Source organism: Desmodus rotundus, chromosome 1 (assembly GCF_022682495.2).
Source record: "Desmodus rotundus isolate HL8 chromosome 1, HLdesRot8A.1, whole genome shotgun sequence".
Classification (NCBI taxonomy): domain Eukaryota; kingdom Metazoa; phylum Chordata; class Mammalia; order Chiroptera; family Phyllostomidae; genus Desmodus; species Desmodus rotundus.
Window position 1 is genome coordinate 88,805,094 of NC_071387.1, and position 23,557 is coordinate 88,828,650.

Below are 23,557 nucleotides of genomic sequence, written 5' to 3' on the forward strand. Positions count from 1 at the left end.
AGATAAGCCCCCAGAAGTGGAATTGCTGGGTCCTTCTTTGTCTCTTGTTATATAGCCTTTGTTTTAAAGTCTTTTTGTCTGATATAAGTATTGCTATACCAGCTTCTCTCTCTTTTTTTCATTTCCATTTTCATGAAATATCTTTTCCATCCCTTTATTTTCAGTTTCCATGTGTCTTTCAATCTGGAGTCTCATGTAGGCAGTATATGTATGGGTCTTGATTTTTTAATCCATTCAGTTACCCTTTGTTTTTTCAGTGGAGCCCTTAGTCAACTTCTATTTAAAGTAATTATTGATAGATATGTGCTTATTGCCATTTTAATTGCTTTCATACTAGATTTATAAGTGGTTGGTCTATCATCTTTACTATATGTTTGCCTTTACTGGTGAGACTTTTTTCCTTATTTTTGTTCAATTACACTTGTCTCACATTTTTCCTCAATGCTCCCCCCAGCTCCCTGACTCCCACAGTCAATCCCCACCCCATGTCTGTGCCCATGAGTCCTCTATTCATGTTCCTTGACTTGTCCCTTCCCCTTCTTTCCCCCATTGCCCCCCACCCTTCTCGCCTCTGGTCAGTGTCAGTTTGTTCTTTATTTACCTGTCATATATTCTCCTATTTTTAGTTTGGCCCTTTCTTTGCCACTTAAAGAATTCCCTTTAGCATTTCTTGTAATGCTGGTTTAGTGATGATGCATTCTTTTAACTTTGCTTATCTGAGAAAATCTTGATATCTCCTTCAATTCTGAATGATAATCTTGCTGGGTAGAGTATTCTTAGCTGTAGCTTTTTTCTTTCATCATGTTGAATATATCATGCCACTCCCTCTGGCCTGTAAAGTTTCTGTTGAAAAGTTAGCTGGTAGTCTTATGGGCATAACCTTGTATATAACTAATTGTTTTTCTCTTGCTGATTTTAAGACTCTCTCTTTATCTTTAACTTCTAACAACTTAATTATGATGTATTTTGGTGTGAGTCTAGTTAGGTTCATCTTATTTGGGACTCTCAACTTCCTGGACTTGGATATATATTTTCTTTGCCAAGTTAGTGAAATTTTCATCCATTATTTCTTCAAATAGGTTTTCTGTCCCTTTCTCTCTCTTATCTCCTTCTGGGACCCCTATGATTCTAATGTTAGTACACTTGATATTGTCCCAAAGTTCCCTTATGCTATCTTCATTCTTTTTAATTCTTTTTTCTTTTTTATCTTCCAATTGGGTAAATTCTACTATTCTGTTTTCCTGACTGCTGATCCATTCTTCTGTGTCATCTGATGTGCTATTTATTCCCTCTAGTGCATTTTTCACTTTAGCTGTTATATTCTTCAGTTCTGATAGATCCATTTATAGAATGTTTATGTCTTTGTTCAAGTCGTTGAAGTTCTCACTCAGTTTATTCATTTGTTTGGAGAGTTGAATGAGCATCTGTATGACTGTTATTTTGAACTCTTCATCTAGTAGACAGCTTACCTCAGTTTCATTTATTTCTTTTTCTGGGGTTTTGTCCTTGTTTATTTGTTTGTTTGCTTGCTTGTTTGAAACATATTCTTTTCTATCCTCATTTTGCCTGTTTGTTTCTATGTATTGTATTAGGTAGGTAAGCTAAATCCCTTGGTCTTGAAAAAGTGGACTTGTTTTCCTGTGGGACCTTTATTTAGAAGATGTACCCCTTGTCACCAGAGTTAGGTACTCTAGGGGGTGGACTAGTATGGCCTCCTGTTGTGGCTGGGCCACACTTCTATGGACACACTAGCAATCAAGGCTGGTCTCTGGCCTGCTGGCTATAGGGACTGGCTACAACTGTTGCAAGCTCCCTGGTGTGTAGGGCAAGTCTTTGGGCTGGCTGCAAAGCCCACCCCCACTGTTCCAGACACACTGCTGTGTGCTGGTGCTGAGTATGCCACCCATTGGGTGTGGCAGGGCAAGAGGTGCTTTGGAGGGGTGCTATCCTGGGCAGATCCTCAGGAAAATGCCAGGGTGGGGTGAACAGTGTTAGCAATGTTAACAGAGAGAATCATACATGGTACCTGCCAGTGTCAGATAAGCTAGGTTAAAGAAAGGGGGAAAATGGTGCCCACCAGCACCTCTGACACAAGAGCAAGTTCCAACAGATCCCTGTCCTCCAGCACACACTCTAAAATTAATCAATGTATTACTTTCATATATGACCTAGGTGCTTTTCAAACTGCTGCCTCTGTGCCAGAACTCAGAAAGAGCACAATCTGGGTTTCCTTCAGCCCTTGGGCTCTCCCAGATGTAAACCTCACTGGTTTTCAAAGCCAGAGGTTATGAGGGCTCCACTTCCTGGTTCAGGCCAACCAGGCTAAGGCTCAGACCCTTTGCTCTTTGGGGATGACTTATATAGTTGTGATAACCCTCCCACTCATGACTTACTGCATGAGGAGTAGGGAGTAAAGTAGATTCTGACTAAACTTAGTCTCTACCCGCCCTACCTGTTTCAGTGTGGCTTCATTTTATATCTGTAGCTGTAGAAAATCTGTTCTGCTAGTCTTGAGGTGGTTCTCAGAGACAGTAGTTCTATGTGTAGTTGCAGATTTGGTGTCAATGAGAGGAGGCGAGCTAAGGATCTTCCTATTCCACCATCTTGAACTTGAAGCCAGGAGCCTTGCCTTTGAATGCCAGTTTATCTTGTCCATAAAAAGTCATTTCTTGTGGTTTGGGCACTTCCCCCACAAGAAACATACCTCTGGATGGGATCACCTGAGTCACTGCCTCATGTTTTCTTATTATTCAGCTACTATATGTCTTTTGATTGGACCATTCAATCCATTTACATTTAAGATTGTTATTGAATGGTACTTATTTATTGCCATTTTATTCTTTATACTTGTTTCCCTCTCTCCATTAATTTTCTTCTTCTTCTTAAGGTGGAGCCTTTAATATTTCTTGCAATGCTTGTTTCATGGTACTCAACTGATTTAGCTTTTTTTTTTTTTTTTTTTGACCTAGGAAGCTCTTTATTTTGCCTTCAGTTTTGTTTTGTTTTGTTTGTTTGTTTTATGATAGCCTTGCTAGTTAGAGTAATGTTGGTTGTAGGTCCTTCCTTCACCATTTTGAATATTTAATGCCAATCTCTCCTGGCATAAAGTGTTTTGGTTGAGAAATCAGCTGATAGCCTCATGGGTGCTTCCTTTTAGGTAAATAACTGTCTCTCTCTTGCTGCTTTTAAAATTCTCTCTTTGTCTTTAATCTTTGCCATTTTAATTATGATGTGTCTTGTTGTGGGCCTCTTTGGATTCATCTTGATGGGGACTCTCTGTGCTTCCTGAAATTGTGTGGCTTTTTTCTTCAGCAGGTTAAGGACATTTTCTGGTATTATTGTTTCAAACAGGTCCTCTATCCTTTGCTCACTCTCTTTGCCTTCTGGTACCCCCATTATGCAGATGTTGTTACACTTGATGTCGCAGAAGTCCCTCAGACTTTCCTCATGTTTAAAAAGAAATTCTCTTATCTCTTTGATGCTCTGATTGGGTGCTACTCCTATCCTGTTCTCTAAGTTGCTGATTTTATCCTCGGCTTCATTTAACCTGCTTTGATTCTTTCTAGCATATTCTTTATTTCAGATATTGTATTCTACATTTCTATGACCTTTTTGATGTTCACTATCTCTTTGTTTAAGTTCTCACTAAGATAATCCATTCTCACTAAGATCATCCATCCTTGAATATCCTTATAACCATTGTTTTAAACTCTGCATCTGATATTTTGGTTGCTTCTATTCATTTAATTCTTTTTTTCTGGGGATTTCTCTTTTTCCTTTATTTGGCTCCCCATTTTGTCTGCCTTTTTATATTTGTCTCTGTATATTAGGTTGATCTGCTATGACTCCCAAGCTTGTTAGGATAGTTTTCTGATGTAGGTGTCTTGTGGGTCTCAGTGGTACAGTCTTTTAGATCACCTGAGCGAGGTGCTCTAATGATCCCTGTGTGGGTTATGTTTCCTCTATTGTTGTACTTGAGTCTTAAATGCTCTTGGCTCACTCATGGGTAGAGGTAACTCAGACTAGTTGACTATGAGAACAGACCCCATTCCCCATGTATGAGTCACTGTTCAGGGCCTACACCTCACAGCAGAATTGTTCCTAGCAGGGTCTGGTGTCTTTCCAAGATCCCTCTTTGCCTGTGCTTTTTGTGTGGCTAGTTGGGTCAAGCTCTTTTATGGTTTGAACCTCATCATTTGTCATGTTGATTTTTTGGTCCCCTTGGCCAGGTTTCTGGTGCTGGTTGATGTTAGATGTTTTGTGTAATACCCGGCCTTGGACTACCCATTTAGAGCTACCATGCTATTCACTGTTTGTGGCTGTATCTACTGGGCCTGGGTGTATGTGGGAGGGACAGTCTGTGTACCAGGATCAGCTTCCTGGAGCTCTAAGCTGGTGGAAGATCTGTGAAAGACTAATGTCCAAGGTTGGTGTCCACCTGCTTGCTACTCAATCCCATTCCCTGAGGTTGCTTGGTCTTCCTCCAGAGTCATAAGAAGAAAGGCTTTAGTGTAGGCCCAAGATGGCCACACCCCACTGACCCTTCCACAGGGCTTAATCATGGTAGGGTGTGGTGACCAGGTCAGGATTCTGGGGCTAGTGGACCTCCTACTTGGGGCCAGCAAGGTCAGGCACTCAATGAGGAGACTGTGGCCCCTTCTCCAGAGTCATACCATTCAGTCCATGCTAGAGTCTCCAACTGTAGCTTCCCCAAGAGGAGCATACCACAGTTTCAGGTTGGGTACAGCCAGCTGTCCCCACTGTAGGAGAAAGCTCAGTAGGAGTGGACCACCAAGACTTGAACAAACAGATCAAGATAGCCTTGTATTATGGATGGCACCAGGTAGGCCATGAGAGGGGGAGAGAGAGAGAGCTACACTTTTCCTCTTAGCTCTATAGCCATGCCTGCTAAAGTGTTGGACTGGAACCTCTAAAGGTAGATACATCCCAAATATCCCATCTCTAAGTGGAGCCACCTTTTTTCCTGTGGAGCTGAGCCCAGCGGATTGGGGTCAGTGGGACTTATATAAACAGGCCAAGGTAGTTTTCTGTTGGGCATGACATTGGCCCATGTGAGGGAAACAAGATGCATGCCTCCCCTGGCTTTGCACATTCCTAATGTTGTGGCTCCAAGCTCTGTTCCCTGCCCTCTTCCCTCTGCCATGGAACTGAACCCAGCAGGATAGGCCTGTGGGATTTGGAAATGCAAATCAAGGCAGCCTTCCGCTGGGGGTGGTGCAGACTGCACATGAGTGGAACAAGATGCACTGTTACCTTAGCTCTCCAGCCCTTTCCTCAGAGACCCTGATGGTACCATATTTTGAAGTTCCCAGCTCTGATCTGTGTCACCTTCCCTTAAGGGAACTGAGCTTAGCAGAACAAGGCCAGCAAGATTTAGGAATGCAAATTAAAGCAGCCCTCCATTGGGGGTAGCACAGATGTGCAAGAAGGGAGCAAGCTGCATGCATTCCCTTAGCTCTACTACCAGCTACATTATCAGAGACCTGAAGTGAGTCATATTCTGAAGTTCCCAGCTTTGAACTGCACTTCCTGCTCCCTTCCATTTGCTGTACAGGTTGGTACTAACAGGACTTGGAGGAACAGATCAAGGCAGCTATTTGCCAGGGTGGTGCCAATTCTCAGGAGAAGAGAAAGCTGCTCACCTACCTCTAACCAACACAGTGTGGCACCAGACACCCTGACAAGAGACACCAAGAGGGTCAAGCTGAAAGTCCCAGCTCTGAGCTGCACCCCCTTCCTTCCAGATAACTGAATTTAGCATGGCTGGACCGGTGGGATTTGGGAATGCAAATCAAGACAGCCCTTCATTTGGGGTGGTTCAGCCTGCTGGAGGGGAGCAAGCTGCCTGTATCCTCTTAGTTCTGCAGTTGCAAGCCACCAGAAACCCTGAGAAGGTAGTCTTCTATTGGGGATAGTGCCTGCTAACCTGTAGGATGGGGAAAAGATTGATACCTGTTCCAAAGCCACCTAGTTCAATGACTGTTTTGAGTATTTATAGTTTCTCCAGAGAAAGAGTTTGCCTCTGTCCCCTGTTGGGTGCAGCCAACAGTCCTATTGACCTTGGCAGGGTGGTATTGCCAGTATTTGGAGGACCAGGTTAGTGCACTTACCTTAGCTGGTGCTGTAAGAATAGGAGTGCCAGACTCTGGAAAATGGCACCTGAGGGTGGTGTGGGATGTTATCTTAGGAATGGGACCTCAGTAACTTTCCCTCCAGATCTCTCTCCAGACCTACTCCACCCAAACCTTCTCTTTATGGCTTCCATGTGCCCTGAGTCACCTTCCCTCTACAAGAGCCTAGGTGACTGACCAAGAGCAAGCTCCTGTGGTTTGGCCCTTTAGGAGAGCACTGAGATTCTAGCAAACTCCCTCTTCTTTCCAGTGGACAGAGTCCCTGCTGATTTTTGCTACCAGATGCTATACAGGCTTCTCTTCCTGGACCTGGTGCTCTGATCTGTAGGTCTTGGCATGGGTTTGAGACTTCACACTACTCAGGGGGGTCTTTTTCTGATGAGATATCCCTCAGACTTCTCAGTAGCCACACCTGGGTGCAGGGAAGAGTCCTCTCGATGTCTCTGCCCTTCTTACCACTCTCTAAGTAGCTTCTTTTATAAACCTTGGGTATAATACTTTTATTCAGCTGTTCTTCAGCTGGCCATTAATGTTTATTGCTCTATCATTTAGCTGTAAATCTGGTTTGGCTCCAAGAAGAGTTATGTGTATCTTTCACCTCCTCAGCAGCCATCTTGGATCTCTCCATTTCATTCATTTTAATTTGTATGCAGCTTTCATTCTGAGATGGGTCTCTTGATGACTGTATAAAATAAGTCTTGTTTTCTTAGCCAATCAGCTACCCTATTTTTTTATTGTAACATTTAAGTCATTTACATTTAAAGTGATTATTTATATACACCTTGAATTTATTTTTGTGTATGGTGTAAGTTGGTGCTCGACTTTCATTTTTTTGCATGTAACTATCCAGCTCTCCCAACACTATTTGATGAAGAGGCTATTTTTGCTCCATTTTATACTTTTTCTCCTTTTGTCAAATACTAATTGACCATAGAGACTTAGGTTTATTTCGGGGCTCTCTATTCTGTTCCATTGGTCTATGTGTCTGTTCTTATGCCAGTTCCAGGCTATTTTGATTACAGTGACCTTGTAATACAGTTTGATATCAGGCATTGTGATCCCTTCTACTTTGTTCTTATTTCTCAAAACTGCTGTGGCTATTCTGGGTCATTTATGGTTCCATATAACTTTTTGAAATGTTTCTTCTATATCAGTGAAATATGCCATTGGTACTTTAATATGGATTACATTGAATCTGTAAATTGCTTTGGGTAGTATGGACATTTAGATGATGTTAATTTTTCCCATCCAAGAACATGGCACATGCTTCCATTTGTTTGTGTCTTCCTTAATTTCTTTCTTCAATGTTGTGTAGTTTTCTGAGTACAGGTCTTTTACCTCCTTGGTTAGGTTTATTCCTGGGTATTTTATTTTTCTTGTTGCTATATCAAATGGGATTTTTTTCCTGATTTCTGTTTCTGATGTTTGATTGTTGGTGTACAGGAATGCGTTTGATTTCTGAGTATTGACTTTGTATCCAGCTGTTTTGCCAAATTCATTTATTAGGTTGATCAGTTTATTAGTGGAGTCTATAGCATTTTCTATGTACAGTATCATGTCATGTGCAAACAATGACAGTTTTGCTTCCTACTTTCCAATTTAGATTCCTTTTATTTCTTTTTCTTGTTTTATTGCTGTGTCTAGAACTTCCAATACTATGTTTAATAGGAGTAGCGAAAGTGGAAAACCTCATCTTGTTCCTAATCTTAGTGGGAAAGATTTTAGTTTTTGCTCATTGAGTATGATGTTGGCTATAGGAATCTCATTTATGGCCTTTATTATGTTGAGGAATGCTCCCTCTCTTCCTACTTTGTTGAGTGTTTTTATCATAATGGAGTACTGTACCTTATCCACTGCTTTTTCTGCAGCTATTGATATGATCATGTGATTTTTGTCTGTGCTTTTGTTTATGTGATGTATTACCTTTATTGATCTATGAATATTGTACCATCTCCACATCCCTGGGATGAATCCCACTTGATCATGGCATATGATCTTCTTAATGTATTGCTGGATGCAGTTTGCCAATGTTTTGTTGATGAATTTAGCCTCTATTTTCATCAGTGATATTGGGCTGAAGTTGTCTTTCTTCCTTGTGTCTTTACCTGGTGTTAGGATTAGGATGATGCTGGCTTCATAAAAAGAGTTTGGGAGCCTTCCATCTTCTTGGATTTTCTGGAATATTCCACGACGGATGGAGTTAGCTCTTTCTTAAATGTTTTGTAAAATTCTCCTGTGAAACTGTTGTGTACTGGGAGTTTTTTGATTACTGCTTCAATTTCATCAGCTGTTATTGGTCTGTTCAGGCTTTCTGCTTCATCTTCGTTGAGTTTTGGAAGATATATTTTTCTAGAAATTTGTCCATTTCACCTAGGTTTTCAAATTTCTTGTCATATAGTTCTTCGTAGTAATTTCTTCCAATCCTTTATATTTCTGTGGTATCAGTTGTAGTCTCTCTCCTATTTCTTTTCTGATTGTGTTTATTTTGGTCTCAATCACCAACTCACACAATATACAAAAATAAATTCAAGGTGGACAAAAGATCTAAATACAAGGTGCGACAAAGTAAAAATCCTAGAGGAGAACATAGGCAGGAAAATGCAATATTCATTTTGCAATGAATTCAATGCAATAATATATTCAGATATTCAATGCAATAATATTTTCATCAACATGTCCTCTAAAGCAATGGTTATAAAGGAAAGAATAAACAAATGGGACTTCATCAAAATGAAAAGCTTCTGTAGAGCTAAAGAAAACAGCATTAAAATCAAAAGAGAACCAACCATAGGGGAAAATATATTTGCCAATGATATCTCAAACAAAGGTTTGATTTCCAAAATATATAAAGAATTCACGTGACTCCACCCAGAAGACAAACAACCCAGTTAAAAAATGAGCAAAGGAGCCCTGGCTGGTGTAGCTCAGTGGACTGAGTGCATGCTTGCAAAGCAAAAGGTCACTGGTTCAATTCCCAGTCAGGACACAGGCTTGGGTTGCAGGCCAGGTCTCCAGCAGAGGACACATGAGAGGCAACCACACATCAACATTTCTCTCCCTCTCTTTCTCCCTCCCTTCCCTTTTCTAAAAATAAATAAATAAATAATCTTTTTAAAAAATGGGCAAAAGACTTGAACAAATGCTTACATTTCTCTAAGGAGGATATACAAAGGGCCTAGAGGTATATAAAAAGATACTCAGCATCACTAGCCATCAGAGAGATGCAAATTAAAACCCAGTGAGATACCAAGCATACCACACTGGTGTGGCCATCATAAACAAATCAACAAACAACAAGTATTGGAAAGGACTTGGGGAAAAGGCAACCTATTGCACTATTAGTGGGAATGCAGAGTGGTACAGCCACTGTGGAAAATAGTATGAAATTTCCTCAAAAAAAAGAAAAAAACAACTGAAAATGGAACTGTCTTTGGACCTGGCAATTCCACTGCTGGGATTATATCCTAAGAACCCTAAAACACCAATCCATAAGAACCTATGCACCCCAATGTTCATGGCAGCACAATTTACAATAGCTAAGTTCTGGAAGCAACCTAAGTGCCCATCAGTAAACGAATGGATCAAAGAACTATGGTAAATTTACATGATGGAATACTACACAACAGAAAGAAAGAAGGAGCTCCTACCCTTTGCAACAGCATGGATGGGACTGGAAAGCATTATGCTAAGTGAAATAAGCCAGGCGGTGAAAAACAAATACCATGTGATCTCACCTGTAACTGGAACCTAATCAACAAAACAAACAAGCAAGCAAAATATAACCAGAGACAGTGAAATTAAGAACAACTTAACAGTAACCAGAAAGGAAGTGGGAGGAGATAGAGGGGGGAAAGTGAGAGGGGTTTTCACAAACATGTATAAAGGACACAGGGAAAAAGCCAAAGCGGGGTAGGATTGAGTCTGTGAGGTGGGAATGGCTGGGGCTGGGGGATAGTGCTGGTGAGAAAATGGATAGAATTGTACTTGAACAACTATAAAAATGTAAAAAATAAAGTATAATAAAATAAAATTTACAAAAAGTGGTTATTTATAAGTACATATTTATTTCCATTTTTTCCTTATAACTACATTCCACTCTTTTCTTTCTCTCTTTTTCTTGTTCTTAAAACTCTATAACATTTCTTATAATATTGGTTTGGTGGTAATGAATCCCATTAGCTTTTGCTTTTCTTGAATGCTCTTTGTAGCTCATTGAATTATTTTATTTAAAAATTTTTTTATTCTTTTTAAAAATGTTCTTTTAAAAAAAAGAAAAGAAAAGAAAGAAAGGTAAGGGAGAAAGGGAGGGAGAGAAACATCAATGTGTGGTTGCCTCTCACATGTGCCCTACTAGGGGGACCTGTCCTGAAACCCAAGTGTGTGCCCTAGACTGGGAATCGAACCAAGGATCCTTTGGTTTTCAGGCTGGCACTCAATCCACTGAGCCACAGAAGCCAGGTCTCCTTCAATTTTTAAATGATAGCATGCTCGGTAAAATAGTGTTGGTTGTAGGCCTTTGCTTTTCATCACTTTGAATATTTCATGCCAATCCCTCTGGCCTGAAAATGGTTCTCTTGTGAAATCAGCTGAAAATCTAAAGGGAGCTCTCTTGAGGTTAACTAATCAACTTACTCTTGCACCTTTTAAGATTTTTTCCTTGTCTTTAACCTTTGACATTTTATTATGATGTGTCTCGAAGTAGGCCTGTTTGGGTTCATCTAGTTTGGGACTCTCTGTGTTCTGCACTTTTGTGTCTTTTTATTTCACCAGAGTAGTGAAATTTTCAGTCATTATTTCTTCAACAAATTCCCAATGTCTTGCTTTCTCTCTTCTGGTACCCCTATGATATCTGTGTTGTTACACTTCATGTTATTTCAAAAGTCCCGTAGGCTATCCTCATTTTTTTAATTCTTTTTTCTTTTGCTGTGCTCATTGAGTGTTTTCTGTTACCCTCCTATCCAAATCATTGATGCAATCCTCTGCTTCATCCAACCTATTGTTGAGTCCTTCTAGTGTACTCTTCATTTCAGATATCCTATTTTTCATTTCTAACTGGTTCTTTTTCATGGTTTATATCCTTATTCAGGGTCTTGAAAATCTCAATAAGTTCCCTGATATTCTAAGTTCTCTGAGCATCCTTATATCCATCTTTTTGAACTCTATATCTAGTAAAATTCATGCCTCCATTTCATTTAACTCTTTTTTGTATATTTCTCCTATTCTTTTATGTGGGGCGTATTTCCTTGTCTCCCCATTTTTACTGCCTCTTATGTTTGTTTCTATGCATTAGGTAGAAATGCTATGATTCCCAGTCTTTTTGGGGTAGGTATTTTGTGGGACCCAAGTATTTTGAGTATCCCACTCAGGTGTTTCCTTGAACACCTGAGTGGGATACTCAAGGAATGTCTCTTGGTTGGGTTATGTGAGCCATCCTCTTGTAATTGAGTCTTCGTTGCTACTACCCCATTTGTACATGAGGTCAACACTCAGGCTGGTAACTATGAGGACTGATCCCAGCCGCATTGTATGAGCTACTGTGCAGGTACTGATGACACAAAGTGGAATGTGCCTCAGCAGGGTTTGGTACCTGCTGAGATCTTTATTTGGATATGCTTCTTATGAAGCCAGTTGTATCCTGTTCTGATGCTGTCTGAAGCAGGCTATTTGGTGTTTCCGTACTGGGGCCTCTTGGTAAGGTTCTGGTGAAGGTCAATGTGAAACCTTCCCTGGAATGGCCCTGGGAAGCCTGTCTGGAGCAACAAAATGATCCACACTTTGCAGCTGTCTCTGCTGGGTGTGCATAGGAGAACCAAACTCCACACCAAGGCTTTCTTCCCTTAGCAATGAGTTTGGGGACAGTCACCAAAAGGCCCAGTGTCCCCTGAGATTCACCTCTACCTGCCTCCTCCTCCTGGCTGCCTATTAATCTCAGTCAAATAAGTCCTCTGGAGGTACTCAAGTTGCACAAAGTAGGCTTTCAGTTAGTCACCAGGTAGCAGCGAGTGGTATTCACCAGATTGGCACAGGTTCAAACTTGGTGTCAGTGCTGGCTCTGAGGCCACTCATCAAAAGCCCCAGGGTGTACCAAGTTCAGCTACCATCCCCTGGGTACCACAGACCTTTGCAGTGGTGAAGCGTCTCAGGGAGTCAGAGTGAAACCATCAAGCCCAAAAAACCAAGACTTGGCCATGTGAAGGGAAGATTCTGCAGTGGTCATGCATGTGTGGGAAAATGACTCATCCTAGAGCCACACAACTGTATCTGTCCTAGATTCTGTAGGAGCCTGAGTTCAGAAGGGCAGGGCTTCCAGGAGTTACTAGGGCGGGCCCAATGGACCTCGCATTAGGAGGAGGCACTGGTCAGGCTTCTTAGGGCAAAGCATGAGGGGTGGCCCCTGCCTCAAAGCCACACAACTCAGTTTGTCTTGGATTCTTCCCAGGCTTACTGGGAAGCCAGCACTTGGCAGGGTGAGTCAGGAACTTGGAGACCTGAGGGTGGGTCTAGAAGATCTCCTGGGAGGAGGAGGCACTGATCAGGTTCACAAGAAAAGTGAGGGGAATGGCCCCCACCTTACAGCCACACAACTCAGCCACTGAGTCTGCCTGGACCTCTATACTCTAGCCCAGTAAACTGATTCCTCAGAAGGATGGAAGCTCCACAGGAAGGGTGACAGAGAGTCCAGAGAACAGTTTATGCATTTCCCCAGGCTAATGCCACAGGAAAGGAGTACTTCACCCAAGAATGATGACATCAGCAATGTAAGAGCATGTCTTAGCACAGGGATCCTGGTTGCTGTCCCTTCAGTTCTCTCCCCAGAGCCACAAAAGTTGATCTCTCCTCACATAACTTTAGTCTGCTTCACCCTCACTCTGCCAGAGCCCAGGGTGAGAGGCTGTGAATGAGATTTTGTGTGTTGGCTCTTTTCTTTTTTAATTTAATTTTATTTTTTTATTCAGTTACAATTGTCTGCATTTTTCTCCCCATCCCTCCACCCCACCCCAGCCAGTCCCACCTCCCTTCCTCACCTCTACCCTCCCCCTTGATTTTGTCCTTGTGTCCTTTATAGTAGCTCCTGTAAACCCCTCTCCCCACTATCCCCTCCCCACTCCCCTCTGACCCTTTGCAATGGCATGGATGGAACTGGAGAGCATTATGCTAAGGGAAATAAGCCAGGCGGTGAGGAACAAATACCAAATAATCTCACCTTTAACTGGAACATAATCAAAAAAAGAAAAAAGCAAACAAAGTATAACCAGAGTCATTGAAATTAAGAACAGTGTGTTGGTTCTTTAAGAGGGCACCTGTGTTGCTCCAGATTTTATGTGCATGCTTCTTGACTCCGGGGATTTGAGATGGGGAGCCTGGGTGTGGGGAGAACCTTTGCAATTGAGACGTTTCTCAGGAACATAAGCCACAACATATGGGAGTGGGGCCAACCCTTTTCTCGTCTCTGCCCTTCCTAACAGTTTTGACAGGCTTTTTCTGTAAATCCTTGGCTATAAGACTTCTCTTCACTTAGTCTTCAGTTGGTTATTCAGACTGATTGTTTTATATTTTAGTTGTAATTTCACTTTGGTCCTGAGAGGAGATGAGTATGTTTTCCATGTACTCCACCACCATCTTGGATTGCTGGGAATCATTTTTTAAGTGCCTTTTCTTCCCTTCTTCCCCCTCCTCCTCCTCTTTTTTCTTAAGGAAGACCCTTAACACATTATGTAATACTGGTTTGGTGGTGATAATGTCCTTTAGCTTTTTCTTGTCTGGAAAGCTCTTTATCTGGCCTTTGATTCTAAATAATAAGTTTTCTGGATAAAGTAGTTGCAGGTTCTTGGTTTTCATCACTTTGAAAATTTCATGCCTATCCCCTCCAGTCTGCAAAGCTTCTGTTGCGAAATTACCTGACAGTTTTATGGGAGCTCCCTTGTAGGTAACTAACTGCTTTTCTCTTGCTGCTTTTAAGATTTTTCCTTTGTCTTTAACATTTTAAGCAGTAAAAATTTGTAGTTACAGAGCATTCATGGGAATGTAAAGTGCAGCACAGGGAATATAGTCAATAATATTCTAATAACTATGTATGGTGTCAGATGGGTATGAGATTTATCGGATGATCACTTAGTAAGTTATATAATGTCTAATCACTGGAGTGTACGGCTGAAATGAATATAATAGTGTATGTCAACTGTAATTGAAAAATAAAAAAGGATTTAAAAAATAAAAATAATTTAATGAACTTTTAAAACAAAAAATAAAAAAGATGTCCCTTCTGACACCTTTACTTTTTAATTGGAAAGTTTAATCCATTACATTGAAAATAATTTGTGATAATGAACAAATTACAAATGTTATTTTGGTATTTGTCCACTGTATATCATACCTTTTTTGTTCCTTTTATCCTCCTTTTTGATTTCCTTCTCATTTCCTTTTCTGTATATTTGTCAGCTTTTTCTTAGAGGACAATTTAGAGATTATAAGTAACATTTTGAAGTTTTTAATTTTACTTAATACCAATTTAGCTTTAATAGTACACAAAATTCTGTTTCTGTCTATATTCCCTTTTATATTGATATTTTCACAAATCACATCTTATATACCAATTAACATATGTTTGTAATCATTTTCATGCACTTAAGTTTTAAATCATAAAGAAATTGAGGGATTATAAACCAATAAATACCATAATACTGGCTTTCATATTTACCTATGCAGTTATCCTCATTGGAGTTCTTTACTTCTTCATATGACTTTGAGTTACTATCTACTATTGTTTCCTTCAGTTGGAAGAACTACATTGTGTGGTACATCTGCTAACAATGAACTCCCTCAGGTTTTCTGGCACATAGCTCCAAAAATTATTTTAATTTTTGCAGTGATGAGAGCAACAAAATTATCATTTGTTATGTTTTTTCTCATGACCTAAAAGGCCAAAATATGGGGAGTAGTGGTTGATAGAGGAGCCAACCATGTGATTAGAGGGTTGAACTTCTGGTCCCAACTCCCTGAACTCTAGGGAAACAAGGAGGTTGGAGGTTGATCTGTCACCAGTGACTAATGGTTTAATCAATCATGTCTATTTAATGAAGCCTCCATAAAATATCATAAGGACTGGTTTGGAAAGCTTCTGAGTTGGTGAACATGTGGAGATTTGGGGAGAGTGGCATGCTCAGTGAGGGTATGGAAGTTCCATACTCTCTCCTTGTGTATTACCCTGTGAATCTTTTCTATCTGGCTGTGTCTGATTTATATCCTTTTATAATAAACTGGTGACTTAATAAGCAAAATGTTTCTCTGAGTTCTGTAAACTTCTTTAGCAAATGAATTGGACCTCAGTAGGAGGTCCCTGGAACCTCTAATCTAAAGCCACTCAGCAGAAGCAAAGGAGATAACCAGGGCTTGTGACTGGCATTTGACAGTCACAAGTGAGTGAGGGGGTAATCTTGTACAACTGAATTCTTAAACTGTGGAAGCTGATGCTATCTTGTGGTAAATAGTGTTAGATAGAGTTGCACAGCAGGACACCCAGGCTTGTGTCCTGGAGACTTGCTTTGTGGTGTGGATGAATTCCCCTTACATGCTCACTTTGAAACTGAGATCCAGAACAACTTTTCAGATTATGATGTTAGCTAGAAACATTTCAACTAGCTAATTAATATCTTTTTTCAGGTGAAAGAGATTCTCCTTATTTTGTGTTTAAGAATTTTAGCTAAGGATGTTGAATATTATTTAGCACTTGTTTGCCTTTATTGTGATGGTAAGATTATATATTTTCTTTAATCAATTAATAAAATGAATTATAAATGCTGATTTTTTAATATACCCATCTTGTATATTTGGAATAAATTTAAATATCAGAATGCTTTCCTTCATATATGTGCTGGATTAAGTTTGTTAATATTTGGGTTAAGATTTACCTACATGGGCCTGGCTGGTGTGGCTCAGCAAACTGAGCTCCAGCCTGTGAACTAAAGGGCTACAATTCCCAGTCAGGGCACGTGCCAGGGTTGTGGGCCAGGTCCCCAGTAGGGGGTACTTGAGAGGCTACAACACATTGATGTTTCTGTCCCTCTCTTTCTCCTTCCCTTCCCCTCTCTAAAAATAAATAAATAAAACCTTTTTAAAAAAAATATTTATCTATATGCTCGAGTGAAATTTTCCTATAATTTCATTTTTTGTACTGTTATTGTTTGATTTTGAGATCAAGTTGTGATAGTTTTATAACATTACTTGGGAAGTATATTCTCTTTTTCTGTGTTACTATCTCTGGAGAATTTGGTACAGCATTCTAATTATTTCTTCTTTAAGTACCTGCTAGAACTTGCTGAAAAAACTGTTGGGAAGGATTTTAATTATTGGTTTAATTTCTTTGATGACTATAAGGCAATCAGGTTTTCTAGTTCTTTCAATTTGATAAGTTGTATTTTCTTAAGTTTACATTTTTAGTTTGCAAATTTAGGTGCAATATCATTAATTTAACTTAGTTTTCTTATGTTTTTAATGTTTGTGAGTATCTGCCATTATACTGATTATTTGTGCTTTCTTTCCTTTTCTTGATCAATATCATAATAAACTTATTAGCATTATTAGTCTTTTTGAAGAATCAAATGTGGCTTTGTTGATCCTCATAACTACATGTATGTTTCATCCTTCATTAATTTCTGCTTTTATATTTATTAATAATTTCATAAACTGTGTTTATTGCCATTTTTTCTAACTTCTTGTAATGAATACTGGACTTACTTCTAATAAATGAATTCTAAGCTAGACATTTACCTCTGAGTACTGAGCTGACTGTATGGCACAAATTTTGATTACATGTAAACATTTTTTATTCTATGAAAATGTTTAAAATTTGTTCTTATGATTTATTTTTTAAGTTCAGAATTGTTCAAAATTGTACACCTAAATTTCTCAAAATATTGGGTTTTTATACAAATATTTTGACTATTGATTACTGTACTTGAACAACAATTTTAAAAAAAGAAAAAAAAATTTTTGGAATTTATTTTATGGCTTAGTTAAACTCCAGTTTTAAAATGAATAATCCATATCAGTCTGAAAAATATATGTTATGAGCTTGTTTGGGGTAGTTGAGAATATATTCACATTAGGCCAAGTTTGTGTAATCACTTTTCTACATCTTTATTTTTTGTACTTGTCCCACCTTTCCCACTATGATTGTAGATTTCTATATCTATCCTAGAAGTTCTGTTATTTTTTGCTCTATGTATTTTCATGTTATGTTCTCAGGTGCATCTGATATATTGCCTCTGTTATCTACAAATTATCTCCTCTCATTATCTTTAAAATTCTAATTGTAAAAAATAAGACATTCTTTGGTAAATAAAACATAAATTTCCTAATTGGTGAATGAAGTACATGGAGTGAGGTGTGAGGTAAAGAGGAGAAGCACGAATCACTTAATAGTGGGATAATATGCTTTATTCATAATATCCAATTTGTATATGAATGTTTCATTTTAACTCTACATGAGGTTACTTGATCTCTTTTTTTAACTTTATTTTTAAGTATATTTTACTAGTTATGCTATTACAGTAGTCCCAGGTTTTTTTTCTCCCCTTTATCCCCCTCCGCCCTGCACCCCCTACCCTCCAGCATTTTCTACCCAACCCCTGCTTAGTTCATATCCATGGGTTGTACATACACGTTCTTTGTTTTCTCTGTTTCCTATACTATTATTAACCTCCACCTGCCTATTTTATGCCTACCAATTATGCTTCTTATTCCCTGTACCTTTCCCCCCATTCTTCCTCTCCCCTTCCCCACTGGTGATCTCCATTTCTGTGATTCTGTTCCTGTTCCAGTTGTCTGCTTCATTTTGGTTTTGATTTTTAGGTTCAGTTGTTGATAGTTACGAGCTTGTTGTCATTTTACTATTCACATTTTTGATCCTCTTCTATTTCTTAGATAAGTCCCTTTAACATTTCATATAATAAGGGCTTGGTGATGATGAACTCCTTTAACTTGACCTTATCTGGGAAGCACTTATCTGCCTTTCCATTCTAAATGACAGCTTTGCTGGATAGAGTAATCTTGGATGTAGGTCCTTGCCTTTCATGACTTGGAATACTTCTTTCCAGCCCCTTCTTGCCTGCAAGGTTTCTTTTGAGAAATCAGCTAATAGTCTTATGGGCACTCCTTTGTAGTTAAATAACTCTCTCTTTTCCTCTTGATGCTTTTAAGATTCTCTCTTTATCTTTAATCTTGGCTGACTTCATTATGATGTGTCTTGGTGTGTTCCTCCTTGGGTTCAACTTCTTTGGGACTCTCTGGGCTTCCAGGACTTTCTGGAATTCTATTTCCTTCACCATATTGGGGTAGTTTTCCTTCATTATTTGTCCAAATAAGTTTTCAATTTCTTGCTGTTGTCCTTCTCCTTCTGGCACCCCTATGATTAGGATGCTGGAACTTTTGAAGTTGTCCTGGAGGTTCCTCAGCCTCTCCTCATTTTTTTGAATTCTTGTTTCTTCATTCTGTTCTGGTTGTGTGTTTGTTTCTCCCTTCTGCTCCAAACCCTTGATTTGAGTCCCAGTTTCCTTCCCTTCACTGTTGGTCCCCTGTATATTTTCCTTTTTTTCACTTCATGTAGCCTTCATTTCTTCCTTCATTTTGCGACTGACCTCAATCAGTTCTGTGAGTATCCTGATTACCAGTGTTTAGAACTCGGCATCAGGCAGGTTGTCTATCTCCTAGTTGCTTAGTTCTTTTTCTGGAGTTTTTATCTGTTCTTTCATTTGGGCCATATTTATTTGTCTCAGAACACCTGTTATGTTGTAAGAAGGCGGTGCCTTAGGTATTCACCAGGGTGAGGCAACTCTCTTTGCTGTGTTGTGGTGCTGTCTGTTGGGGAGGGGTCAGAGAGGGAACAATGCTGCTCGCTAGATCTGTTCTAGCCCCACTTTCCAATGGACTCTCCTGTGAGACTGGGAGTTTCTACTGCCATGGCAACCCCCACAGTATTGTACAGCTAGAAGTTTTGAGTCTTTAGTTTCCTGTTCAGCCAGCCCTGCCTCGCCCACTCAGTCCACTGCCTTGCCGTGCATTCTCTCTGCTCAGGTGCCCATTTCTGCCCCACCTACCAGTTTGGATGAATGTTTCTTTAACTCCTTGGTTGTCAGAGTTCCATGTAGTTTGATTTTCTGGCACTTCTGGTTGTTTATTGTTTTTAAATTGGTTGTTATCCTTCTTTTGGTTATGTGAAGAAGTGACATGTTTCCACCAACACCTCCATCTTGGCCAGAACCAGGTTACTTGATCTCATAACAAGAATTTTGTTTTTGATGTTTTATCAGAGTTACATTTTTGGAGCACTTCATACCCTAAAACATATCTGGCTGTTTGACACCAACTTTGTATCTCTGTTTATGTTCTTTTCCCCCAGTATCATGACACAGACTGAATGTTAGTGTCTGGAAACACAATATAGGTATTTTCTGATTATGCTAATAATAGTACTTACAATATTTCATGTTAAATAATAATACATATGTACATTTCCATTAAAAGCTATAATAGTCATAGTTAGTGCCTATAGAATTTACTATAGGATAGTAAATTCAACAAGAAGTAGTTCTTTAAATGTTTCAATTTTACCTTTTATTCATTCAGAAAATACTTTTAAGCACTTAAAAATGCCAAGCGTTTTATAATGTGTTGAGGAAGCAGTGGTGAACAAAACAGACAAATGTCTGTTCTCAGTGTTCTTATTGTAGTGCACTCTTATAATAAAAAGAAGATATTTGAATTTCAGGTTTCTTCAGCTTGCTTAAATTGACCTCATTATTTTATTCTTATTGGCAGTACATTTTGCTGTATCTGTTGGAGGTTTCATTTATTTTGCCACCTACCTTCCAGCTACCAGAATCTCTTCAAATTACGCACAGATGACAGTCACCCAGAAGCTTGCTTCCTGTCTCAGCTCAAATATTGTGATGGCACTGGGAGCTAAATTCCTAGTCAAGGCAGAAATGGACAGTAAGTATTAACCTTGTAAATTTTGCCATGTCCTCATGGGAAATTAACAGTTTTAGTGTTACTGATATAGCTAAACCATCCTTCAAAAAATATCACACTACTTTATATCATTACTTATAGTACATGAACTTCCACATTCCCTCTCTAAATTTACTCAAGTCTATTAGGGCTCCCCATGCTCCTTTTGGAGTTGTCACCTAATGTTTAGGGTTAGGAGATGAAGTTACATGGGTCTGCTTTTAGTAACTTCTTCCTTTTTCCATCAGTGTAATATCTATGTAAACAACATCCCTCTAATCTGATCTGTAGTAACCACCCATCTCTACTTTTCAGTGATTACATTATTCCAAAATTATATATGCCAATGAACATGTAGCATGAGGAAGGGGGTAGGGGAGATGAGCCGCTGCCTTAACCCATAGGTCTGCTTATTTTTCTTAAAGCTTATTTTCCTGACTTGTTAGTATAATTTGTTTTTGTTTCACTTATTACTGATTATTTGTTTGCCTTGGCATAGTAAAAGGCATATTACATGATTAATTGTTAAGATCTCCTAAATTCTAATAGTATAAGAAAGGAGCTGAATGGAATAGAAATCTCTATAGAGAATATTAATATTTTTCACTCTTTAATTATGATGCAGATGAATAACTTTGTCTCAGTGGGCACCTAAATTAAATGTCTCCTGTTATCTCTTAGAAATTGGAATTAAATGGAGTAACATCTTCTCACCAACCACAGGGGAGAATTTTGTCTTTGCCTATATACTGGGAATGTTTTTATTTGATGCTGTTTTGTATGGCCTTGTGGCCTGGTATATAGAAGCAGTCTTTCCAGGAGAGTATGGTGTGCCCAAGCCATGGAACTTTTTCTTGCTGGTGAGTTGTGTTGCTTCTGTTAACAAGAGAGGCCATAGTCTTTATAGACATGTTTTACAATTTATATAAAACCCATCGTTAGTTAGTTTTGTTCTGTCTGTAATTGAATCAGTAGGTCAGGTGAAAGAATCATTCTAATTACATTAGGCATATGAATTCAATAGCTCTTTTCTCATATACTGTAAAGCTTCTACTGTATATAAATATAAGTAACCCATACATCATGGCCAGGAACCCTAAACTTTACAAATTCTGAGTAAACTCATCACTTTTGCAGTCAAGTGTTTTATAAGGGATTGAACCTTTTACAAGGGATAAAGAAATTAACATAGGATAGGGTCTTTAGACGCTAAAAAGAGGTTTACATATATTCCATATCCAGGCACTTACCACCTGGTATATTATTTTGGTTAGCCCACACTTCTTAGAGTCAGAATCATAGCAAAATGGGCAGCATCTATTTCTTGCCCTCCCTTCTCACTCTTTTTCCTTATTAGCATGGGCTTATATATTGCTAGGAGAAGATATGACAAAGAGTGATATAATACATTCTGCTATGACTTCAATTTAGAGAGATTTTCTTTTGTTTCCCTTGGACAGTTAGTATTTAAGTAGAACAATCTGCATGTATAACTTGGTGATTCAATTGTAACCAAGTAGTTATAAAATTGAATCCCAAGAAATTTTTGGCCTATCTCAATACAAAGGGTAACAGGCTAAACTATTTTCTATTGCTTAATTTTTCTGTGTTTTTTAAGTGATTACATTTTTACTCCCTTCTTAGCGCTCTCACTGGTTTGGGGAAAAACCAAAGGAAAAAAATAAAGCAAGGCAATTTCATAAGACAATTGAAAGCAAGTATTTTGAAGCTGAACCTGATGATTTGGTGGCAGGTATACAGGTCCAACATTTGTGCAAGGTATTGTTCACCGATTTCTTTTTCTTGATGAAACTGATACTTAGTTTAAAGTTTATTGTATGTTTGTTACTGGAAATATCAAGAAAATGATCACATGCTAATAAATGGTTATGTCTATTTTGTTTACTTCTTTTGAGAAAGATATAAATGAAACTTATACAGTATAAAATAAATCCTTCTCCTTCTTCCAGAATAGAATCAGGTTTTCTATAAACTATATTGGTGGTCCTATATGAATACTCTAATTTAAAAAAAGCAGAGTCTAGGACATCAATTTTCAGTTGGTGTGCTGCAAGAATCTTTAAAACATGCAATACCATAGTTTTTGTATCCACTCATTTTCTGATAAGCACTTAGGTTGCTTCCAGTACTTGGCTATTGTAAATTGTGCTGCTATGAACATTGGGGTGCAGAGGGATGGGGAGAAAAGGCATACAACTGTAATTGAATAACAATAAAAATTTTTAAATAAAAAATAAATAAATAAAACATGCAATACCTGACTATTTAGTCAGGGGCAATGACCTCTTTTCCTTTAGATTGTCAAATTTAAAAATGACAATAGCAAACACAATAGCCACCCACTATGAATGAATCAAAGTTATATCTATTTTTGTCAGATTCTCAAAAAATACATTTTTTGGTGTGCTGCAGAAATTCAGTCATAAGTTTGAGTATGCCATGAGATGAAAAAGGTTGAAAATCACTGGTCCAGAACATAAATTTCTGTTCACAAGTGTTTTACACTTGTCTATTTCTAATCTTCTCTGCCAGGAGGTTCATCGATGGGGACCTCTTGGTCACAGTCTGTCTGGATCAATTGTAGGCATGTATATTTATTCAGGAATCCTGTATATTTACTGGCATTACATTGTCTTTTCCAATGTCTGTCTAACATTGATATGAGCTCCTAACCCCACAGCTTCAAGAATTCCAGATCACTCCATGCAAGTTCAGATAATTTTAGAGTTGTTTATACTCCAGTGTGTGCTACACACAGGTCTCTTTTGGTTATGTCAACCCAAGTAAAAAAACCCTTTTTCTTTCCTCTCATTGTTTCTTTGGCTTTTTGGAGTTTTTTATGGTTCCATACAAATCTAGTGATTTTTTGTTCTATTTCTTCTTTAAATGCCATTGGGATTTCAAAGGGGGTTACATTAAATCTCTATATTGCTTTGGATAATATATATATTATAATTAGGTTATTTCTTCCAATTCATTAACATGGAATCAATTTATTTTTAATAACATCTTATAGTTTTCACTGTACAGGTCCTTCACATCCTTTGTTAAGTTTTATTCCTAGGTGTTTTATTCTTTTTGCTGCAATTGCAAAAGGAATTTTTTAATTTCTTTTTCTGAAACGTTATTGCTAGTATATAGGAATGCAATATATTTTTCTACATTGATTTTGTATACTGCAACTTTACTGTATTTTATATAGTTTCTAAAACCTTTTTTGGTGGAGTCTTTAGGGTTTTCTATATAAAGAATCATGTCAACTGCAAGACACTTTCACTTCATTCCAATTTGATTGCCTTTTACTTTTTCTGTATTCTGATTGCTCTGGCTAGGACTTCCGGAACTATGCTGAAAGAGTAGATATCATTGTCTTCTTC

The 23,557-nt window shown here is 38.5% G+C and overlaps 1 protein-coding gene across 1 annotated transcript in view; it reads left to right on the forward strand.

The window, feature by feature from the left end:
• The window catches only part of LOC112304861 (phospholipid-transporting ATPase ABCA3-like), a 298,559-nt gene that overhangs the window by 47,996 nt on the left and 227,006 nt on the right, over nucleotides 1–23,557 (forward strand). Inside the window, exons 8-10 of the mRNA XM_024560544.2 lie at nucleotides 19,968–20,141; nucleotides 20,841–21,019; nucleotides 21,804–21,938. Coding sequence (XP_024416312.2) covers nucleotides 19,968–20,141; nucleotides 20,841–21,019; nucleotides 21,804–21,938 — 488 coding nt within the window. The remainder of the gene's footprint in view (nucleotides 1–19,967; nucleotides 20,142–20,840; nucleotides 21,020–21,803; nucleotides 21,939–23,557) is intronic.